At 47.9% G+C, this 23,222-nt stretch overlaps 1 protein-coding gene across 3 annotated transcripts; it reads left to right on the plus strand.

The window, feature by feature from the left end:
* Nucleotides 1–60: 60 nt before the first annotated feature.
* Nucleotides 61–22,473, plus strand: LOC102570460 (uncharacterized). Of its 3 annotated transcripts, XM_006259280.4 has the most exons (9): nt 62–171; nt 1,021–1,093; nt 2,013–2,166; nt 8,956–9,101; nt 11,276–11,452; nt 12,282–12,398; nt 15,557–15,643; nt 20,596–20,743; nt 21,474–22,473. In XM_006259280.4, exons 1-9 carry the CDS (start codon nt 83–85, stop codon nt 21,503–21,505), a joined length of 1,023 nt encoding a protein of 340 aa, XP_006259342.2. In that variant the 5' UTR covers nt 62–82; the 3' UTR covers nt 21,506–22,473. The 3 variants fall into 3 exon arrangements, with proteins under 3 accessions (XP_019349451.2, XP_006259343.2, XP_006259342.2); XM_019493906.2 differs by lacking the exon at nt 15,557–15,643 and having other exon boundaries at nt 61–171; XM_006259281.4 differs by lacking the exon at nt 12,282–12,398 and having other exon boundaries at nt 61–171.
* Nucleotides 22,474–23,222: the final 749 nt, after the last annotated feature.

A 23,222-nucleotide genomic window follows, 5' to 3' on the forward strand; every position in this document is an offset into this window, starting at 1 on the left:
AGCTTCCTGCCACCGCCCAGCCCCGGCTACACCCGGGGGGAAGTGACGTCTGATGGTTGCCAGGCTCCCCCGGAAGTGGGCGATGGACCCGGAAGCGGGGCGCGGCCGGTCCAGCCATGTAGCGTCCGCCCCGGGGGAGCCTCCCGCGGCCATGGAGCCGGCCGAGAGCAGGTAGCGCCGGCGCGCGGCCCGGCCCTCGCGGGCACCCGTAGCGGGAGAGCGCGGTGGGGGTGCGGGGCGGGGCGGCTGCCGGCGCGGGCCGGGCTCGGGGCACCGCCCTGGCCTCGGGTCTGGGGGAGGAGCGTCACCCCCTTCACCTGGCGCTGGTGGTACGGCCCGGCCCGGCGCGTGCACGGCTACCTTGCCTATGACGTCACGGCTGCTCTCCGTGATGTCATGGCGGCAGCCTCCCTGCCTTGCCCCATGACATCATCACACTGCTTTGTGACATCGCTGCTGGACTGTGATGCCACTGGGTACTATCTGCCCCGTGATATCATTACGCTGCTGGGTTTTGTGATGTCATTGCGGCAGCATCTGCCCCATGACATCATCACACTGATTTGTGACATTGCTGCTGGGCTCTGTGATGTCACTGTGGCAGCATCCCCGTCCTCCCCGTGGTGTTGCCCGTGCCGCGCTCCCCAGGCGTTGTGCTGGGCCTGCGGCAGGGGCAAGACCCCGCCAGGGCCAGGCAGGGCCGCGCTGTCCCCTCGCAACCAGGGCATGGCCTCAGGAAGGGCGCGGCGACACAGCCATGAAACGCGCCACCGCCCCGCACACACGGCACAGGTGTCAGGCAGAGCCCGGGGACGCGCGCCCACTGGCACTGAGACGCTAAAACCGAGCGGTGCTGAGGGAGCGGGTGACTGAGCGTCTGCAGCGCCCTGTCTGAGAGCTGGTTTGTACGTGCTGCGCAGTGGCTGTCCCATCTCTCTTCCCCAGCGCTGTCAGATAAACGTGACTTCGCTCTGCTCTTCCTAACTGTCGCTAAAGGGATCTTCCTTTTCCTCCACCCAGGGATAGTGCAGACCTCCCGCTGCCAAATTTAACACCTAGGCATCAAGAACTGATTCCCACCCCCTGCGGCCCTGTAAGTACTTGAACTAGGTACTTAGAATAAAACTGACCAGTCAAATAATCTGTGTGTATTGTTCATTAGAAAGTGGAAATAGATACTGTGAGCCCCTCAGTTGAAATAAACTGTAGGAAGTCTTGAAATCAGTTGAGGAAATTGCTAAATGAAGCTGTGTTGCAATAATTATGTTATGCTAAACTCTGCCTCCAGATGACTCTCAAGTTCCACGTGCCTGTAATACGGTCTTTTTCCTATTATCAGTAGCACAGAAAAATATTTTGTCAACGTGGCATAGCCTCTTCCCAGCAACAGGCTCCAAGGTTTTGTTCATTCTCAGCAAATTTGAAAACAGCTTGTTCACGGCCTCGGGACATCACCCAGGAAGTTTAAGCGTTACATTAATTTTCGACCCAAAGTTCTAAAACGAGAGAGACTTTTGGGTGTGAGAGGGGAGAAGATCATTCAGTGTCCTTGTAAGCATATTGTTGTAGGTCAAAAGCCTTGATTTCAGGGACTTTAGCTTTACAGTACCCTGCACTCCTGGGCAGTCCTATGAAAAGCAGAATTTGATCCCTAGGGGTAAAATAGATGAGCAGTGAGACATTGTAGGGCTGGAAACAACTGCATAACAGTTGGAGCTATGTAAGTGGCTTCCCCTCGTTATAGCATGCAATGGCATGTATTAAAAGAAGGACAATTTAACCACTGTTGCATTTTTTGAGTTCAATGCCCTGATTTCAAACAGGCCTAAGTGTTTAATAATAGGGTTGGAGTGTTGTAGCCATGATGGTGTAGGAAACGTATGAGGCAAAGGGTTTTTGTGATACCTTTTATTGGATCAACTGTGTAGTTGGAAGAGAAGTCTGACAAACTTTCAGATGCCAAGCATCCTGTGCCTGTCTTATGTGTTTATACATATTTCCTTTAATTCCAGATAAAGCCTTGGTCAGAATTGTCCTTCCCGGTCAAGATCTACTTCTGTGTGACTATCCTGTCTTTGTTGAGTGTAATAGGACTAACCATAGAGACCCTTGTTCGACAGAGAGATGAAGATTTCACCATTTCTCTTATACAGTTAATTGGAGTTGGTAAGAAATAACCAGTTCCTATGTGTTAAAACTGGTGCATTGATTCACAACGATATCAGCAAATAAAGGGTAGCTCAGGCTTCTGATTGTGTTCTGCTTGATATAATAAATGCATTATGCCTTGATCCTGTATAAACGACCTTGCCTTAGTTTAGCGGTGCACACTTCTCTATTATTTTAGGCAGACCATCAGCAATAAAAGTAATGTCATGTAGAGAACAGTTCTTTACATAACATCAACTATTTTGGTTCCAGGATTGTCTTTTGGTCGCTTTTTTCCTATTGGTTTTGCATGATTTTATTATAGTGGTTTCCCATTGGGCAGCTAGGCCAATGTTTGGGTTTAGGACAATATAATTTTACTTAGACCTACATAGTTTCTGCTGTGCCCAAGAGTGGTTGCCAGCTTCCATTTTTAAAACGTCTGTGCTATAACAGATCCATAGTGTCTCTGCTCAGCTAGAGTCTCTCAAGTGGAACCTGATTCCAAAAGTGTCTCCTTACGCTGCAAGAAGCTAGACCGGCGAATTGGTTCTTAAAAAACAGAAAATATGGTCTTTCTATGCCACACAAAGCAAACAGTATTTTAATAAAGTAAAATGACCGCCTTGTTCTTTCCAGGTCCTTATAGTCTAATGGTTTCCACCCTATGGGAACTATTAGCCCTGTACAGTGGCACAGTTAGAATATGTCCAGTAATAATATCAACAGAAACTGCACTGCACCTTCCTAGATCCTCCCTAATTCAATCAAAATGAAGCTTAATTTTAAGATAAATAAAGGTATTTAGGGAAGCCTCAGCAGGTGGTATGAGTGGGTTTTGGCTGCTGGCTGGCCAACAGAAGCCTGGGAAGGAACTGCTAGTCACTGTGGGCATCATGCCTGGAGTCTGAGAAGGGCAGCTGGTCTTTACACAGGGTATAAGCAATTGCTGCCAGGCAGCTTTGATGCTGTCACCAAACAGAGTGAAGGCTGTTGATGTTGTTTCATATTTTCTAATTAACACATGCAAACTAAACAGTAATTTGTTACAGAACTTTGCTCCAGTTAGCAGCTGGTCACACAGGAATCATAAGACAAATGTAAGTTTTGAAACATTAGAGTAGAACACTGGTCCATCCAGTTTGGCATCCACTTTCTGCTAGCAGTGGCCATCTGATGCAACCCAGAAAGCTGAAGAATATCAGATCCATTACATTATGTTGCTTAAGAAGATGGTGAAAGCAACTTTCGTGACTCTAATCTGCTTTTCCTCATACATCCCATGTTACTGTTCAGACTGGGTGTGTGTATATGAGATACTTTACTGCGCAGTAAGCGTCACCGTCTACACGTGCAGATGTTTAAGCTGTGCAGTAAATTGGTCTACTCCAAATGCAGATAGCAAATTCACTATGGAGTAGTCACTGTGCAGTAATGCATGTGTAGATGACCAACTGGGAGCAAATTTACTCCTGGCCAGCTGGGCAGCAGGAGGCAGGAGATTGCTCCCTGCCCCTGGGAGCTGCTCACTGCCGGGGTGGGCTCAGCAGCAGGATGCTCTGGGTTCTGGCTCCACAATCACAGCAAGGGTTGGGAGATTGCTCCCTGCCCCTGGGAACTGCCTGCTGCTGGAGCGGGCTCCGAGCTTGGAGCCCGGCTGGGACGATGTCCCTCTGCCGTGGCAGCAGGAAGCTCCCAGCCACTGCTCCAATCACAGAGCCAGGGCTGGGAGCTCCCTGCATGGGGAGTTCCTCACCCTGCCTGGAGCTGGCTGGGAACTGTCCCTTTTCAGGGCAGGTTCCAGCCAGCTCCAGGCTGTATGTGCAGACTTCCGCATGCAGCCCAGGACTAGCCAGGAACTGTCCCGGTCTGGGCCAAGTACCAGCCCCACAGCTCTCTTCCCGCTCCATGGGGCTTAGAAAGAGGTATTGGGTAGGGACATATGTCCCAGCCCTGTCCTAATCTGCCGGTGGGGCAGCTAGCAGCAAACTCCTGACTGGACAGGAATTCCCCAACCAGCTGGGGGCTGACTGCTAGCTGCCCCACTGATGGATTGGGTCAGGGGGCTGGGAAACAGCTGTGAGGGAGGGGCGAGGAGAGGAGGACAGGTCCCAGCCAGCCATAGGGAAGCCCTTTTGGGCACAGAGCTTATCTCCATGTGCATAGGGTGGGAGAGCTCTTCAGCAAGAGCTCTCCTACCTAGTGCACATCACAACCCCTCCCCATCTTTAGGAAAGCTGACTTTGATAAGCTGAGGAGGCTTGTTGTCAAGGCCCTAAGGGGCCATGATTCAACAGGGAGAAGAGTCCAAGAGGAGTGGTCGCTCCTTAAGGGTGCAATCCTGCAAGCACAAGGGATGTCCATCCCATCTCGGAGGAAAGGTAGCAAAAGGGCACAGCAACTGCCTTGGCTCTGCAGGGAACTTGTGGACCTCCTACGCCAAAAAAGAGAGGCTTATAAAGGATGGAAGATAGGAATCGCCACAGAGGAGGAGTATTCTGCACTGGTCTGTACCTGTAGGGAGTGACCAGAAAAGCCAAGGCTGCAACCAAACTCCACCTGGCAAGATGTATCAAGAACAATAAAAAGTCCTTTTTCAGATATGTGGGGAGTCAGAAGAAAAACTAGGGTAATGCTGGACCCCTGCTAAACCAAATGGGACAACTGATAACCGACATCCAGGAAAGCACCAACCTGCTTAATGGGTACTTTGCATTGGTTTTTCGTCAACCCAAAGGGACCACACCACCTAGCATGATACGGGATGTCCAGGGTGAGGGTGAATTTATACTCAGCATCAGTGTAGACTTTGTAAAAGAACACCTTGAGAGGCTGGATACCTTCAAGTCAGTGGGTCCTGACAGATTGCACCCCAGAGTACTTAAGGAGCTGGCAGGAGTCGTAGGCCAGCCACTGGCAAAGATATTTGAAAACTCCTGGTGCTCAGGTGAAGTACCTGAAGACTGGAAGAAGGCCAATGTGGTACTCATCTTCAAGAAAGGGAGGAAAGTAGATCCAGAGAACTACAGGCCAATCAGCTTGACCTCTATCCCTGGGAAGATTCTGGAAAAAATCATCAGAGTCCATTCTTGTCAAGCTGGCCAATGGCAACATGGTGGGGGACAGCCAGCACAGGTTTGTTGTGGGTAGGTCTTGCCTGACCAATCTCATTTCCTTCTATGACCAGGTGACATATCACCTGGACAAGGGAGAAGAGATTGACATTATATATCTGGACTTTAAAAAAGACTTTGATCTGGTGTCCCATGATCTCCTCTTGGAAAAATTGGGCAACTGTGGCCTCAGCTACATCACAGTCCGATGGCTGGGAAATTGGCTCAGAGGCTGGACCCAGAGAGTGGTAGTTGACGGAAGTGTATCAACATGGTGCTCCGTGACCAGTGGTGTCCCCCACGGCTCCGTCCTTGGACCTGTACTTTTTAACATCTTTATCAGCAATGTGGGCACTGGTGTCAGAAGTGGACTGGCCAAGTTTGACAATGACACTAAACTTTGGGGTAGAGTGTCCACACCTGAGGATAGGCTGGTGATCCAGGCTGACTTGGATAGGCTCAAAAAGTGGGCAGATACAAACCTGATGACATTCAGTACCGATGAATGGAAGGTGCTTCACCTTGGGGGGGAAAAAAATCCCACGTTTATAGGCTCGGCAGTGCTACGCTCACTAGCACCATGGCTGAAAGGGACTTGGGGGTCATGACTGAGCACAAGATGAACACAAGTCACCAATATGATGCCACAGCTGGTAAAGCAAACCAAACTCTGGCTTGCATCCATAGATGCTTCTCAAGTAAATCTCAGGATGTCATCCTCCCGCTGTACTTGCTCTCAGCTGGAGTACTGCATCCAATTCTGGGCCCCACAATTCAAGAAGGGTGTGGAGAAGCTGAGAGAGTCCAGAGGAGAGCCACACACATGATCAGAAGACAGGAGAATAGGCCTTATGAAGAAAGGCTGACAGCCATGGGACTCTTCAACTTGGAAAAGCGCAGGCTCAGGGATGAACTGGTGGCAGCCTATAAGTACATCAGGGGTGTGCATCAGAATCTGTGGGAACGTCTGTTCACCACAGTGTCCCAAGAGATGACAAGGTCCAACAGTCACAAACTCCTCCAAGACTGTTTCAGGCTGGACATAAGGAAGAACTTCTTTACTGTCCGAGTCCCCAAGGCCTGGAATAGACTCCCTCCGGAGGTGGTGCAAGCACCTACTTTGGACTCCTTTAAGAAGCAGTGGGATGTCTGTCTTGCTGGGATCCTTTGACTCTAGCTGACTTCCTGCCCTTGGGGCAGGGGGTTGGTCTCAATAATCTTCCGAGGTCCCTTCCAGCCCTAACATCTGTGAAATCTATGAAAGTCTATGAAATCAATGTATGGGGCCAGGAGACGGCTACCTCTTAGCCCTGTGCTCCTGCCAGCCTCTGGGCTAGCACCCCGCGGGAGCCTGGAGCTCCCCCTGGCTGCTGCAGGGGGGGAGAGCAGGGTGGAAGCAAATCGGCTCCCAAGAGAGACCACCTGTGGACATGCTCCCCAGTAGGCTTACTGCACAGTATTTTTACTGTGTGGTAAGTTCATTTTGAATTCATTGCACAGATAGACATGCCCAGTAACAAGTATTCTACCCCGCAGCCAGCAGGTAGATTTGGAAATCTGTCTGTGCATTTCTAACACAGTGTCTCCACTGGGGAAAACTACATACATTTAACACGTTACCTGATGTACTGCGGAAGATGTTAAAATTCTCACATCAGCAAGTTTTCGTTTTAAGATGTTAGCTGGTTGAGGTACAATCATTCAGCTAACACATTAAAGCCACAATTTGTCTATGCAAAGATTTGAATGCAGGCCAGCTAACTTGCATTAACTAACATGTTGCAAACACGGCTTTCTCAAAGTGCAGACAAGCAAGGCCTAATGCCCTCAAAGAAAGTTGAGCTTCCATGTTTTGTTAAAGAAACAAGTTTTTCTGTTGGAACTGCTCCATGTACTCCTTATTATGGACGGAAACTGGCACTGGCCAAGTAACGAGCTAGGCTAGGAGTGGGGAGGGAGGGATATCAAGAGAGTAAGGAAAGGCTAGGCCTGATGGAACAAGCCTAGATGAGAAAACTAAGGCTGAGACTGGGCAGATAGATTAGGACAAGAGGTCTGAGGAGTGGAGACTGACTCCATGACAAGGACTTGGATGGGTAAGAGACAGCACAGAGTTCTGGACAGATTAGAGAGACTGTGCAAAAGAGGTCACATTTTGTGGGTAGTGGGGAGGCAAGAAAAAGATACAAGAGTCTATTTGCTGCAAAATCCAGCCTAGAACCTGGAATGGGCCCCTCAGATTCTTTGTCTCTGCTGTCAGCAAATATCAGTGAAATCCACTGGCAAATATGATTTCAAAAAGAGTTTCCTGCTTTTTTATTTCAGACATATGAGAACATTATGTGTGTTTTCCATGCTTGCACACAAGTGCCTCTCAAAGGGTTCAGACATGTCAATTGTGAGTTATCGCACCTTAATCGAAGGGGTAGATGTCTTGAATAAAGACAGCAGAGATGCCTTTTCCTAAATGTTCACTAAAAGCAAGTTTTAAAATCCCTTTCCAACTCAATTGCTGTTTTCAGTGCCTTGTGTTTTATGGCATTAGTGTCACTATACAGAAGCCTCTATAGACTTCTGCAGTACACAAGAAGTGACTTTCTAATATTTAAAAGGAAGAGCAAGCAGAAATAGAAACCTTTTAGGACAAAAGATATCCCTGGTCTTATTTTCTTTTTATAGTGTTTAAAGAAGCAAAACAGCTCACAAGGCTAGTTTTTTCAGTCTGCTAAGCATGTTTGATAGCCTCTTACAGTCAGTGAGAGTGAAAGGGGAACTCTGTTCTCTTGAATGGTCCAGTTAGAAAAGCCCAAGTGATTACAGAAAGATGGTTACATTGTTTAGAAAATCGGTGCTTCGTTTGCATGTGCCACATCAGCCCATTCATATCCCAGGAGTACTTGCTCACTCCATGTAGGGAGTCCAGGGAGAGTGTTTCCCCAAAAGGAACTTGGTACTTTTCAGTCACATGAATGAAACAGAACGGAGATAAAAGGAGCAAATATTTTTTGGGGAACAGAGAAAAGGTTCCTGTTCTTACAATGGGAAAAACTTTGGTTCCTTGTTCCTACTTAGGCAGAAAGGCATGAAGACCCCCTGCCCTGGAATTACAGAATTCCTAGAGTCCTACTCAGAGTCCTACTCAACAATGGCTGTTGGCTTAAATCTTAGTGCCCTTCCAGATGAGTCTTTCCTGCATTAGAAAGTTTTCAGGTTTTCTTTAACGAACAAGAGTTAAAATTAAAGCAATCTATCCAGTATAGCTACTGTCCAGCAGACAAGTTGTCAGACTGTTCCTAGGTCGAGTATCACCTTCAGCATCACCCATAATGTACTGGGGCAAGTTGAGCAATACTAAAATCCAGTGTGTGTTTGAAGGATGCGGGTGCATGGAGGTTGAATTCCTTTGCCAACACAAGATACTCATCTTTGTTATTGCTCCCATTACGAAGCCTGTGCAATTTCAATTGGTTCTGTTAACAAAACAAATAACACTGTCATTTGGTCTGGGTTGCTATTTTTGGCATGGGTTGATATTTTCCGGTGCTGCTTTCTAAGGAATCTGAAAGCAAGCCAAAACATGGTCTTTATATGCTTTGGACTAGAACACAGTCTTATCTGCATCAGATGTAAGGAACAAATTCCCTGCATGCAATCTTAGTCCAGTTGGTTACTGATCTGTGTTTCCCCTTCTTAGTGTTTTGTGTGTACTACGTGACCAGAGGGATCCTGCAGGAGAATCGCCAGGAGCTCATTGTCTTCGTTCTCTCCATCTTGCTGGTGATGTTTCGATCCATTGTAAACTTCATGGTTCTCGCTGATGAACAAAAGCCAAAGCTCCTGGTCAGCATCCCAGTTTGATTTCTTTTGCTTTTCTCTACACATTAACTTCAAATATCTCAGCAAAGCATCCCACATGAGGCAGCATCACAGGGAATATTGGGCATTTATTTTTCCTGAAGGGGGCCATAAAGTTTGTCATCTAGGTACTATTATGCCTTCATTATCATAGTTACCTGCATGCAGTACACACATCATTGGATTTTATCTTCACTGCAGTTGGGGAACTGAAGCACAGACCTAGCAAACTGACTTGCCCAAGATCTCACAACGAAGTCTGAGCTGGGAACTGAATCCCCTTGCAGGACCCTGACATTAGCCCAAGTTCCCTACCACTATGCAGTAGCTTTGGCATTCAGCTTTAAGGGAAGCTGCAAATCAACTGGGATAAAGGGGTGGCTGAGGGATGTGGTATTTAACTTTCCGTGGTTCTATTTATTAAGCTAGTTCTGTGCAGGGGTATAGTTAAGCTTCTTCCCTCATGCTTCCAGGTAAAACATCCCCCTTTTCGCACATATCCACTCCAGGGTGGGAAAGAACTTCCCAGCTGCAGTTACCTTGACATTAATTGGGGCACACAGGAATACTGCAAACAAGTAACTTTAGAGATGAAAGCAGTACAGGATTGACTCATTCAATTGACATACCAATAGCATATGTAGTTACTAGTCATGTATTTACAGTGAGCAGGGTTGAAAGGGTCAGTAGCTAAAAGACATCAGAGAGATGCAAATGACTTGACTGTATAAATCCAGCCCATCTGCTTATATATTAAACAAGAAGCAGGAAGTGAGGTCTGGTCTGCAAGTTTTATAGGTAGGGGTGATTTTTTTTACGATACTAGTTACATGGATAAAAGCTTTAGTGTAAAATGACAGGTGCTGTCCCAGCTTTATTTACTTATTTATTTTTTGCTTCCTGAGCAAGAATAAGCAATACTGGGATAAACATTTTCATACCAGTTATAATTGTATCCACGCTAGGGCTGTTTTGGCATTTTAGCTGCGGCAGTACAAGTAGAGCAGCAATCGTTGCTAATGCAGACAAGGCCTCAGATACAGCTATTTGTATATGCCCCAGAAGGTTCAAAGTTATACAGGTTTCCCTTGATGTATGCTGTACATGCATTCCTGGAGAACGACGCATAAATCAAATTTGCATAAAGTGAACCCACTTTACAATGTAACAAATAGGGAAAGGTTCCCATGGCGGGGAGGGAGGGAGTGAGGCTGGGAACAGGGAAGGAATGGGGGGAAGGATGTCACTCCCCTGGTTGCACAAGGCAGCAAAGCAGAGGGAACAAAGTGGCACTCGTCCCAGCCCTGGCTGCAGCGGCTTTGGGAACGGCCTGTGCCAGCTGCCTGCAGCCACAGTGCTGTACTGTGCTCCGCCTGTCCCAACTCACCTCTCCTCCTCAGCTGCGCTGTGCCCTGGTGCAGGCAGCTGGTGTCAGCTGCTTCCAGGGCCATTGCAGCTGGGGCTGGGGCGAGTGCTGTGGCCTGTGCCATCTGGGGCTCCACTTGTCCGCACTCACCCCAGTCCGTGCTAGAGTGGCTCTGGGAGCAGCCGACACCAGTTGCCTGCACCACGGCACGGCACAGCCCAGGAGCTGGGGTGAGCCCAGGCACGGGGGGACAGGTGGAGCATGGTGTAGCTCAGTGGCTGCAGGCAGCTGGCGCCAGCTACTCCTAGGGCTGCTGCAACTGGGGCTGGGGTGAGTGGAGCCCCTGCCCTTTCCCCTCCCCCCACAGACTTATCTACTTGGGCAGGGGGACATCTATGCTGATCGCATAAGAACCAATTTACCTCTCATAACGAATTATGGGTCTAAATATGCTTATTGCATAAGAGCGAATTCACATATAAAGAACCCGCATACATTGAGGGAAACCTGTACTGAACTTACTAAACACAGTGTTTTGACCATTGAAACGAACAAGGAAGGTTCTCTCCTCAGCCCGTCAGACTTTCTACTTCTTTATGCAGACATGGAAACTCCCATAAAGTAATCTAGTTATGGCCTGATTTCCTTGTTCCTTCTCTCTGTTATTTCCAACCATAACAAATTAATTGTAAGGACCAGCTTTGTCTCCACCTTTCTGTTTACAACTATTTGGCTGTAGTGCAGCCAGACCAAGTAGGCCACTCTAACCATTTGGCTTTTCTTTTCTCATCAGGCCCGCTTCATTCTGATCCTTTTGGTTGGAGCCTTTGATGTCATCTGTGCCGTCATCCTCATTCAGAGTCAAAGTATGATGGCCTTCCGGGTGGGTGGAGCTCTGGAAAGTCTCCAGTCACAGTATTTTATGTTGAACCTTTGCTTTTCGATGTTGACCTTTGATCTTCAGGCACAGGTACTAATAACTTCTGCTTAGTTTTCTTCTCCCGTGAATATTAACTGTAAAGTAGAATTGGCTTCAGGCACAGAATAGTTCAGCCGTGACCCACCTCTCAGGTTCTGTTCCTGAGCTTAGCCATTGACTTTCCATATGATCCTCTTTGTGCCTCACTTTCCCTACTTAATTGCCTTTAAAGGGAAATATGGCTAAAGTCCACAATATTGATCTAGATAATGTTTTCTCCTTGTCATGTCAGACAAAGCTGAAGCAGTATCATACTATTTGGAAGGAAGTTTGCCCAGAGGGGCAATGACTCCCAGAAGTATTTCCATACCACTGTTTCCACATTCCTCAAGTGGGAAAGGCTTATCAACAAATAGCTTTTCAGCTTGTGCAGTTCCTGCTTGGGTATCATTTGAACTGCTGCCTCTATGTTTGGCACGAAAATACTGGATGTGGGAGAATTGCAATCTAGTACAGAACAACTTGACCTAGCAGAGGTTGGGTAGCAACCCAAATTATCAGATATCTACAGTGAACCACAGAGCCCTCTTTGGAGGAAGGGGGTTCAATATGAACCATTCTCTTTCCAGTATGCTTCTTACTACTGCTATATCCTGTGAGCATATTGCTGGTGCTGGTATAGCTTAAAGGGTATAATGTAAGTCCTTGCTTCCCCACTTTGGTACTATCATGTTTTCCTAAGGGAGAGGTGTTCTGCTTTTTAAGCTGTACCCACTTTGTCCCCTGGGAGCTGGTGAGATCGCCTCAGTCACTTTGCATCTTTGGACTTGCACAGCTTAAAAATGGCAATTCCATGGTTTCTCTGTCTCTTGCCTCTCAGCTCTGCTTGTGTGTTCTGCTGCTGACAAGTCTGCATGGAATTACCCTCGCACATAGCATCATCCTAGCAACTGGGGTCCTCTGGGCTTGCCTGAAAGTAACCATTGGCATCATTGCAGTAAGTGTTAATTTCTGAGTAGGACTCTAGGAATTCTGTAATTCCAGGGCAGGGGGTCGGACCTGATGATCTGTTTAGGTCCCTTCCTACCCTACGTACTATGATACTATAATACTATGATAATGGGACAAACTCCTTAGGGAATAGGTGGTCACATTGGGGATGGAAACGTGTCTGGGGATCACAACCACCCCACCCTTTACATAGTCAGGAAGCCATGGGTAGGTCCGCTATGAAAACGGATGAGTAGCACTGAATTAGGACACCCTTTAAAATGGTAAATGACTATATTAAGATTGACCTAAAGTCTTACGAATTTGAAATTTTGGATTTTAGGTTAAACTTGAGCACAAGTTCCACTGAAACCTTTGGGAGTTCTGCCCCAGCCAAAGCTGCAGCATCGGGACCAAAGTTGAGTCCAATCTTTTTGTCTGATGTTGCCTGGAATGAGTTAGGTTCAGAATTTCCAGCATTTTTCTGATTGCTTCAACCACTCATGCAAATTCTTAATGGATGAAGTGGCGTTTTGTACAGCGAGTTACACATACCTTTCCAGAAGCCTGCAATTGTTTGCTTTCCCACAGGTACTAATGACTTACGAAGGTAGCCAAAATCATTGGGAATTTTAAAAACCGTTTCCCTCTAGGTGAAATGCTGCATACAGTCAACTCTCACCTGAGGCCAGGCATCTGTTTGCAAAAGTTGCAACAGACTCCTCCTCCTCCTCTTTCTGTGAGAATAGCAAAGCCATCTTGAAATGCCTGGGCAGGGAAGTCAGACAGTAAAATGCCCATCTGCACTTTTTCTGTCTGCACTTACATACCTGAGTAAAGTGTTAGATCTGTGCTTTCTGGTCGTGTCAGAGAGACAGCTGAGGCAGGGAGGGCCTCATGACTAGAAATACATCCCCCATCAGGTTTTCACCACCAAATGTCAAAAAACAAGTTTAACCTGAATAGCTGCCCTGCATAAATCCCTTGGACTGTGACTTTTCTCAGATTCACCTGGAGATTGAGAATATGTTACAAGTTACATAATAACCTACACAGTCTCTCTGCATCTGTGGTGAGCTGTTCCTGAATCGCTGTAAAGATGCTCCAGTGGATCACCTGCCTGCATTCTTGCCACCCTGCTTTGAGACTTCCCTGCACTAGTCTCTCTCCTCCCCTTGCTTTCAGTTGTTTCCCAGTCCCCTCCTCCCTCTGCCTTGGGCTGGTCTCCTACCCTCCAGTTTGGAAGTTGATTTCCTTCCAGCCCTTGTTTCAGTGGGTAAGGGACATGGAAAATAGGGCAGACATGTACCAGAAGAAGTTACCCAGTCCATCCCCCTTGCCCCAAGGCAGGATCAGATATACCTAGCGAACACTGTATTGTTGTGCACACCCCATCCCCAGTCATCTGTCATCGCAAAAAGGAGCCCTGTATAGTGCCCATCGCAGAATGTAAGGCTGGCATTTGTGCCGTAAAATCTCGATGTATCCTGCAGAAGGTGTCTGGTACTCCCACCTTTAGGATCTTGGCTGCAGAGCTACAGGTACTGGCCACTGCTAGGATAATACTAGGCTTCATATGACTGTAGCCTGCCGAGCTATCTGGGCAACACTTGGCTCTGGCAGGTGCATGGTGCCCTGTGATTCAGCACGTCTGTCCTTGAGCAGCCCTGCCCTTCTCATGAAGGACACTGGAGTCTGCTACTTCCTTCAAGGAGAAGTGTATCACAACCCTTCCTCCACAGCCCCTGGGGCTGAGCACTGAAAGAACTGCTGTGTCACAACAAGGTTTTCTGTTACTTTCCCCCTCCCAGACTTTAGTTTTCATTGACTTCATTTCCCCCCAGGAAGAAAAAAATTGAAAACCCCAGGGTGTGTCAAGTCCACAGGTTCCAGAAACAGCAGTGTACTGGGGTGATTTCAAACTGCATCTTAAGGAACCAAGCAGAGAGACTAGGTCCTTTTCAGCTCTGCATAAAAGGACCTGGGGGTTACAGTGGACAGTAAGCTGAATATGAGCCAACAGTGTGCCCTTGTTGCGAAGAAGGCTAACGGCCTACTGGGCTGAATTAGTAGGAGTATTGCCAGCAGATTGAGGGAAGTGATTATCCTTCTCTATTGGGCACTGGTGAGGCAACATTTGGAGTACTGGGTCCAGTTTTGGGCCTTCCACTACATAAAGGATGGGGACAAATTGGAGAGAGTCCAGCAGAGTGCAGTGAAAATGGTTAGGGGGCTAGGGACTAATGACTTATGTGGGAACTGGGCTTATTTAGGCTGGAGAAGAGAAGACTGAGGGGGGATTTAATAGCAGCCTTCAACTACCTCCAACGAGGGGGGCTCTAAAGAGGATGGAGCTGGACTGTTCTCAGTGGTGGCAGATGACAGAGCAAGGAGCAATGGTCTCAAGTTGCAGCAAGGGAATTTTAGGTTAAATATTAGAAAAAACATTTTCATGAGGAGGGTAGTAAAGCACTGGAACAGGTTACTCAGAGAGGTTGTGGAATCTCCATCCTTGGAGGTTTTTAGGACTCAGGTAGACAAAGCCCTCACTGGGACAATATAGTTGGGGATGATACTCCTTTGAGCAGGGGGTTGAACTAGATGACCTCCTGAAGTCTCTTCCAGCCCTCCTTTTCTATGATGTGTTAATATGACAGTAGCTTCCATGGAGTCACCATACTGAAAACCCAGCAGCTTCTCTGCTGAACCTTGCTGAGAGTGACCAGGTGGCTCAAGCCAGCATTGTCTGGCTGTGGCCAGTTTCCCTCCCCCCACCTTCCACCCCCCCCCGGCACAGGCTTCAATCTTGGCCCATAACGTCACCTGACACCCTGTCTCAGGGCACTCAAGCTGGAAGAGCCCACCCTGCGGAGGTGCATGGGAAGGAGGGCAAGTGGGGACAGGAGAATGGTACCAGTGACCCAGACCAAGCCTTGAGCTCAAGTCTGCAACAGTAAAAGATACTGAGTTAACCTTGGCACACTGGCTGGGAGGGCTGGCTCTGTGCTACGGTGACGGGGTGACCAGGGGACTATTCCATTCCCAGTGAGGCTCAGTTCCAATACAGGGGATTTCTGGATCTGAATTAGGCCAATGCAGCCTTCACCTCTTTGGAGTCTACGACATCCAGGCTTAAAGCTGCTTGTATCGTCTTCTATTTTGTAGATCTTAAAAGAGTTAAAACCTTTGGTCTGGATTTTTCTGAGTCAGAACTTACCGGAAGTGGCTTATCTCATCTACCTGCTCTATACGGTAATTCCTTTACACTTGGCATGTTTTGAGCTGCAGAAGGGGGAGGAGAAATTCTGCGCATTGCTTAGTCCTTGGGCTTTGTTCAGCCTCTCCACACACACACAACCCATCCAGTTCCAGCTGGGACCCGAGGGGCTTGCATGTGCCTACATGACTATTATAGAGTTGGCAGAGATGACCCGAGCAGGGTTCCGGGCCTGGGGTAAATTAGCCTGTGCGGGGCCCCGTCCCTGCGTGCCTTGGATGCGAAGAAACCGGCGGTGGATTCAGTGGCAGAGGGGTGCTGAGTGGCTGGGTGCATAGCTGGCGGCTGTGATGAGTCGCTGTAGCTGCTCCGCCCAGCTCTGCAGGGCTCCCCAAAGCACGGGGCTCAGGGCGGTTGCCCTGATTCACCCCGGCCAAGGACAGCCCTGAGAGTTGGGCCCAAGTCCTAAACCTTGTAGACATTCACAGTTCCTACTGAAGAGTGTGCCAGGCTCTTCAGGATCAGGTTCACTGTATTTCTCATCTGTCCAGAAAGAAACCATAGGGTGTTATGTTGCCCTTGAGATGACTGGCAAAAGGAAAAGATCCTGGCAGTCTTTCCCATGGTCAGAATATCAGGAACAATTAAGCAAAAAGGCAGTGAAATCTACTGGCACAAGTTACCTGGTGCCTAGTATGATGCTTTCCCCCTTCACAATAGTTCAGGTAGTGCCAGACAGCTTCTGCATTCAGGCAGCTTCTTGGGCCTGCTGCATGGCCATGGGGCCAGCATGTGCTGAGGATATCCTTAGGGGGCCCCACCTTTCTTCCAGACCAAGACAAAACAGAGACAGCATAGACCCAACAAATGCCAGTGCTCCGCATCCTAGAGGTGTTCCTGAAGTTCTTATCACTGCGGGGGCAGCACCGCTACAATGCGGACAAAGCACATAGCCTCTCATCAGAAGGGCCCCGAGTGCTGAGAACAGCTCAGGTTTCTCTGAATTCAGTCACACCAATAACTAGTCTCCAAACAGCTTCTTCAGTTTGTTTGAAATTGTTCTGGCTTGCTCTGAATGAAGCAGAATCCCCAGATGTTCGGCTTTGTGATAATCTCCCAAACACTTCATTTTCTTTTCTGTTTGAGCTCCCATTAAAACAAAAATCATTTGGGGATGAAAGTCTGCTGGCCAGCTGCACTGAAACACGAACCAAATCCCCTTATTAGACAGCCTGTGTTCTTCCATGCCTGGTTGAAGGGGGCACCGTAGAACAAGCCCCTTCTCTGAGCATCTTGGTTTGCTGCCTTAGCAGTCTCAGGCCAGAGACACAGCTTTAGGCTGAGCCCTCCCACGATGTGGCAGGACAAATGCTGCGACTGGGCTGACTGGACACATTAATGTATCGTTACTTTTTGGTGAGGCCCAGCATCTATCCTGAAGCTCTTACAGCACCAGTGTCAGTAGAGCATAATTCCCTTTTCCCCAAAGGTAGAAAACCACCCAACACTCAACCTGCACTGCCTGCTTCCCTTCTAGCACTTATACCATTAAGGTCTGCACTTGCCAACAGCCCTAAAGAAACTGAGGCAGCAAGGGGAGAAATGCCCCTGGTCAAGAGACATCATCCCTTTGAGGAGGTGAACAGACCATAGCTAAGCCCCGCCAGGGAGGTTGGCCACGTGTGCAAATGATCATTCTATTTCCAGTGTTATTTTCTATTAAACAGAGCTAATTGCTCAGGATATGCTTTTCCCCATGCAAAACTAAGTGCATCTTCCTGGGCTTGAGATTCTAAACAAACCTTTAAATTTGTCCAGCAAAACATTTCCAGCCAAGCAGAAGGGAAGAATTCAGCTCTGAGTCAGTTCCTGTAGCTGGTAGCATCTGAAACACAAATGCTTGTGTTTCAGACATTCAGCTCTGGGTCAGTTTCTGCAGTACTAGTATCTGAAACACAAGTACCACAGCCAGCTTCCTTACACTCCTGTACCACCACACCACCCATGCAGCAAGCCTCCCTTTGGAAAAGCACTTACCAGGGAAAGGCATTAACATGCAACCCTGGTCCCCATCTAGGGATGATACAGAGTGGAGGAGTTAATGCATATAACTTGGACCTTCCCTAGTAACTTCCATATGAGACATCACAGTGCTTTACAAACAGTGGATTTATTACACATTACAACCTGCCTAACATCCGATTCACCAGATACCTGCCAGACCTGACCTTACACTTTTCTTTCCCTCCCTCCCCCTTTCTCCCCTCCTTTTCTGCCCTTCATCTTCCCAATTTCCAGCTATTTCCTTTTTTACGAACTGCCTCTTTTCTACCTTGAATTACTACTACTGTAGAATCTCCCTTACTCACCTTTAACTCCCCCCTCTCTGCTTTTTTCCCCCTCCCTTTCCTGCTGTATCTTTTGTCTTTCTAATTTCTACCTATTTACATTCTCGCTGGCATCCTGTTACACTTTTAGTTTCTCTCATTCCTTGGAGTCTCAGAACAGGAGGGACTTCCTATGCCTGAAGAAGGGTGATTGCACCCAAAAGCTTGCTAAAAACTTTTTTTTTAACTACTCAGTTGGTCTAATAAAAGATATCACATCTACATAAAGAACCTTGCCTTACAAACATCAGTAAATTAAGGCTCTTTTTCGCTGCTGCAAAGTACCTACCAGCAGTCACTTCAAGACTGAAATGTACCATCTGAGGGCTGCAGTTTAGGACAGGAAGCAAACGAAACCATAGGAAAATGTAAATGGCCAGAATTGAATCACCTGAGTTGGAATTTGGCCAGGAGTTAACAAGTCCAGACCTTGCTTTTATCTAGGCAGCTTCTAATACCACACAGGGGCCATGACTCAGTCAAAGGAAGAGCACTCACTGTCTTTATTACCAGCTCTTGTAGCACTCAACATCTCCCTTCTTAGTGTTAATGTGCCCAAGCCTAGTTGGCTCGTGAGAGCAGAGTAGCTTACATCTGAAACAACTACAGCATATGCTGAGATACCATTTAGAGCTAGTCACCTTTCCCTCTCTCCTCCAGGCCCGATTAACCAAGATTGTGACAGTTTCATTCAAAATCACAACTCCTCAGGGCAGGCAAAGCGTGTTTTAATATGCGCGTGATTTTTCCTTCTGTGAACTGACTGCCTCTACATGTTCCTTTGTAAGCACCTGACAGAGGAGCACACCTGGGAGGCAACAAGCCAAGGTTGCCCAAGGGAAGAGGGATAAAGTTTAATGTTTCTGTGCTTCCTGAACCAGGACATTTTTAGACTTTTTAAAAATATTTCATAGATAGGGACCTACTTAAATTGCAGTGGCACTAAATAATTTTCCTAGGTTGGTTGCAGCATAAAGAGCAAATTTTGCAGATATTTCCTGGACGTGCTGTGCCGCCACCACCCCTCAGCGCTGACTGGTGGAGAGCCCCCAGCAAAGGAGGAGGGACAAGGGGGTGGCTGCCATCTTGTCTGCTGCCATTTTTATGGCCCTGCCTCTTGGCACCAAGTGATGGAGAGGCTTTAGCAGGGGGAAAGAGGGATGAGGGGGCAGCTGCCATCTTATCTATTGGCCTTCATGCGGCCCTGCCAGCTGGCACCTTTCCTCCCTGGGTGGGCTGCAAGGTTTGGCTGCAGTAACAAGGACTGCTGGTGCCCACTGGGGAGCCAGCACTTTATTTATTTATTTAGTTATTTTTAAAATGATTTCCTAGACAATCCCAGATTTTGCAGTTTCACAAAATCACTTATGGAGTAGACCCCAAGTCATAAATTCTGCACAAACTGAGCCAGACTAGTTAATAGGCTGAATGTATCCACATTTAACCATCCCTAGCAGGGTCCTGACCAAGAATGGCTTTACAGTGATGTATTGAGACCCTACCAGAAAGCTGAATGACTGAGAAAGGGGGTTTGTGTAGGCTTTAGGGTTTCAAGGAATGTAGTAAGTCCACAGTAATTCCTGTTGTTCCAGACAGGATGACACTGTCAAGCAGCCAGAGTTACTGCATAGGGAGCCATTTCATAGGCAGTGCTTGGAAAACTCTTTTATTGGTTTAAATAAAAGCACTGAAGGATCAGAAGCTAGACAAGAAAAGTGGTTCCTGAGAGAGTCTGTTAATAAAAGCAGACACAGACACAGTAGAAGTCTGTAAGGCTAGGGAAAGATTTCTCAAGCTGTTAAAGGTCAGGGGAATGAGATGAAGGGAGTACCTAGAATTTGCCTGTGTGCATTAGAAGCCATGTAAAACCAGTCTTGTCCCCAAAGTGGCCGCAATGGAGGGAGGCTGACAAGTAGGAGACACCTGGTTTTCTTGTACCTGACTCACTAGTCAATCAGTGTGAGGACAGTCAGGTTCGCATGACTTGAACGATACCGAGATTACCTAGGACGGTACTCCTAGCTAGCATTTCCTCCACTGTCATCCCTTTTGACTCCAAGAGATCATTGTATGGGATTGTTCTGAAACAAAGGCAAGGAAAAAGAAGAAACACGGGGAGGACTGTGGGAAGATAAAGAACAGAAGTCTGAGCTGGATTATGCAGGTGCCTAAATAAGATGAACAGGAATGGAAGGAGGACAAGAAAGGCTTTCTCTCTTTCAGTTTTAACTGTAACAGTAAGGGGGCAGCCTTGGAGACTGAAGCATGTTTACAGAACAGGAATAGTAGTGGCAGGGACAATTTCCTACCAACAAGCCTCCACACCATACTTCTGGGGTGACTGCTGTGACATGGTCTCCATAGCTTCACTGCTGTTTTTGGGGATAACCAACAACTGCCAGTAGTTGGGAGCTGGAACTGCACTGGGAGATTATTGTGCAGTCCATTTTAAATCTATTAAAAACAATGTCATAAAGCAGCTCACCTCTTCACCATCTCAGTGATGGTCTCTCTGGCAGCAGGCTGGCATGTCACCTCCTGGGCAGCAGGTCTCAATCCACACCCATGTTGACTGTTTGTGTCTCTCTGTTTTTCTGCAGGTGATTAGAGAGTGGGGCTCGGGCAGTTCCTACGCGCTGGAAGCCGCTGTTATCACTGGCTCTTGCATCTCTCTGGCAATAAAATCTGTCCTATTTTGGGCATTGTTCCATGTCTACCACAGCTTTGGGCAGGGGCTGAGAGAAAGAAGTAAGTACTGAAAGTGTTAAGTAGGCCTATGCAAGATGACCATAGTCAATCACATGATAGCCACCCTCAAGCAGAGAGTTGTCAAGCAGGAATAATATCAAGAACAAAGAAACAGTTCATGGAAACAGTCATCCTTAATTATAGCTGCTGAATTTACAGACCTGGCAATCAGCTAGTTGGCTCCTGCAGGGTGCAGGGGCCATGTGCATTCTCCACAAAGGTGTCTCTGAGTCTGGGCTGTGGCACCTATACAGAGAGCAGCTCTTTGGCATTTTTCCTTGGATAGTGAACAAAGACAGGCTTCTTTTGTCTCCTTAGTGCCCTAAAAACTAGCTGTTCCTCACACTACCCAAAAGAGGAAGCTTTAGAGGTAAAGAAACACAATCCCTGGTCTGTCTACAGTGCACAGCTATAGGGAAACCCCAGCTAGCTCCACATGAAAGGTGGGGGGGAGCTGAACTGAGTGAAGCATAAGGTCAGTGCAGTTAAACTCCTGGTACCTGAGCTAATTCAGGTATCTCTAAATGGCACTGCACCATGCAGTGCAAATATAGAGCGATAGGATGTACCCAGGCCACAGGCAACCACCTTCCTAGTTGGGCTCTGAACTTAGGAATTTCCATGGCATGCTCCTGTGCTGAAACTACCAGCCCGTCCCTGCCCCGCAGTGGAGGGCATGGGACTAAAAGGTGGCCCTGACAATTATTTTCCTCTGTCTTTCTACCCGCAGTGTTTTCTTCCTATGGAAGGATTGATTCCTGAGGCACATTATCGCTGTTGGGTTCAAGCTGGTGCTCTCAGAGCGAGACTGCTATCGGAAGGATTTGATCACACACCCTGTCTGCAGAACATGTGGCGGCAGCATCAGTTTTGCTGTGGGGGGGATGGGAGGGGACTGATCTGAAGACTCAGCCTAAGGGTGGGACCTCTGGGCTCTTCACCTCTTTGGCCCTTCCACATTGTGGCTTGGTCTCGATTTGTTTTGTAAGCAGTTGTGGCAGGGCAGCTGTTCACATTGTTTCCAGAGCCTCTGCCTGCTTTTCAGACTAACGCCAACCTTTTGTCGCACCTGTCCTGCTTCCAGGATGATGCACCTTTCATTCTTTTTCACACATTGCTGCTACGACCACCTCTGTGAGCAAAGGAGGTTTACTACGCACATGTGAGTGGGGAGCGTTACTCCTGTGAATGCTGGCTTTATTCATAACGGAGGTTAACTACAGAGCAAACTCTAATCTCAGTCTGTGCGAGAACCACATTGACTTGGGCTTTCTGATTGAACAAAGCCTAGGAATGGACCACCCTCCCATGATTCCCTGATGGGGCTATGGTGTTCAGCAGTGACCCCAACAGCCCCATGGTGCATGCCTTCTCTTGCCATGCCGCAGTTATGAAGTGATTTTTAAAAGCCTCCCACAATGTTCCTATGACAGTTTCATGTCTCTGATGTAGCCATGTGACTGCTTGTACATAACAGCAGGGCAAAGATTCCTGCTCCCACTGACTTCCTGTGAAAGTGGAATATTTATTTTTTTAATCCCAACTAAACATTAAAATAATCAAAATATATACATATTAACCACGTCTCTCTCAGTGTGTCTAATAAATGTGCCATTTCAGACCCAAGTCTGATTGTTACAATAAGCCTTTACTACTATAAAAAGTTCGTTATTTTATTAATTGAAGCTTTTGTTACTAGCTTTGTATTTTTCAATAAAGTGTAAACACAGTTTGGTCATGGACAGTTATTTCTTCTCATATCAGCAACAGAACTTGCAGGGGAATCCAGCATACAAAATATAGAAGAGGCTACACCTGCAAGTTTTGTTGGTTGTATCTAATTTTTAGAGATGCACTGATATATTGGTTGCGTATCTGATCGGCACCTATAAAAGGGAAATTAACGTTATTGGCAATGTCACTGATAAATGCCGTGTGCTTGCGTGCAGCCACAGCATGCATGTGACCAAGAATGCAGCCCGGCAGTGTGGAGAACAGCGTTCTGCGGGTAAGTCTGGGGAGGGAGGAAGCGGTGTTGGGGGGGGCAGATCAAGGCCCCCATGGTGAGGGAGTGGGGCAGGGGCAGGCACTGCCCAGCCAGGGTGCTGCATGTGACTCCAGGAGCGGGACGGAGCCATGGGTTCCTCATCAGGGTGGGGGCTGAGGGACGGGGGGGGATGCCTTCCCACTGCTGTGCGCCTCACCGAGAGAGGCATGTGGGGCATGTGTCCCTTCAGATTTGTGTGCAGGGAGAGGGCAGGCTGCCCGTTGTGGGCTCAGGGCCAGGGTCTGCGCCAGCCTTTTCCGGGTGGGGAGCTGGAATTGGGCTGCACTTGGAGTGGGCGGGGGGCAGCACTGGGAGGGGTGGATATGGGGAATTTTGGGGGGTTATAGTCACCCCATAACTGCCCTCACCTGCCCAAGTGCAGCCCTGGCCCAGCTTCTCCGCCAGGAAGAGGCTGGCACAGCCCCAAGCCCA

This window comes from Alligator mississippiensis, chromosome 13, assembly GCF_030867095.1.
Source record: "Alligator mississippiensis isolate rAllMis1 chromosome 13, rAllMis1, whole genome shotgun sequence".
NCBI lineage: Eukaryota > Metazoa > Chordata > Crocodylia > Alligatoridae > Alligator > Alligator mississippiensis.

Bases quoted from the DNA above. Each gene is read 5' to 3' on its own strand.
- LOC102570460 (XM_006259280.4), top strand. From the start codon at position 83: ATGGACCCGGAAGCGGGGCGCGGCCGGTCCAGCCATGTAGCGTCCGCC. The intron at 11,453-12,281 runs GTACTAATAACT...CTTGCCTCTCAG, and splicing joins CCTTTGATCTTCAGGCACAG to CTCTGCTTGTGTGTTCTGCT. The intron at 12,399-15,556 runs GTAAGTGTTAAT...TCTATTTTGTAG, and splicing joins TAACCATTGGCATCATTGCA to ATCTTAAAAGAGTTAAAACC.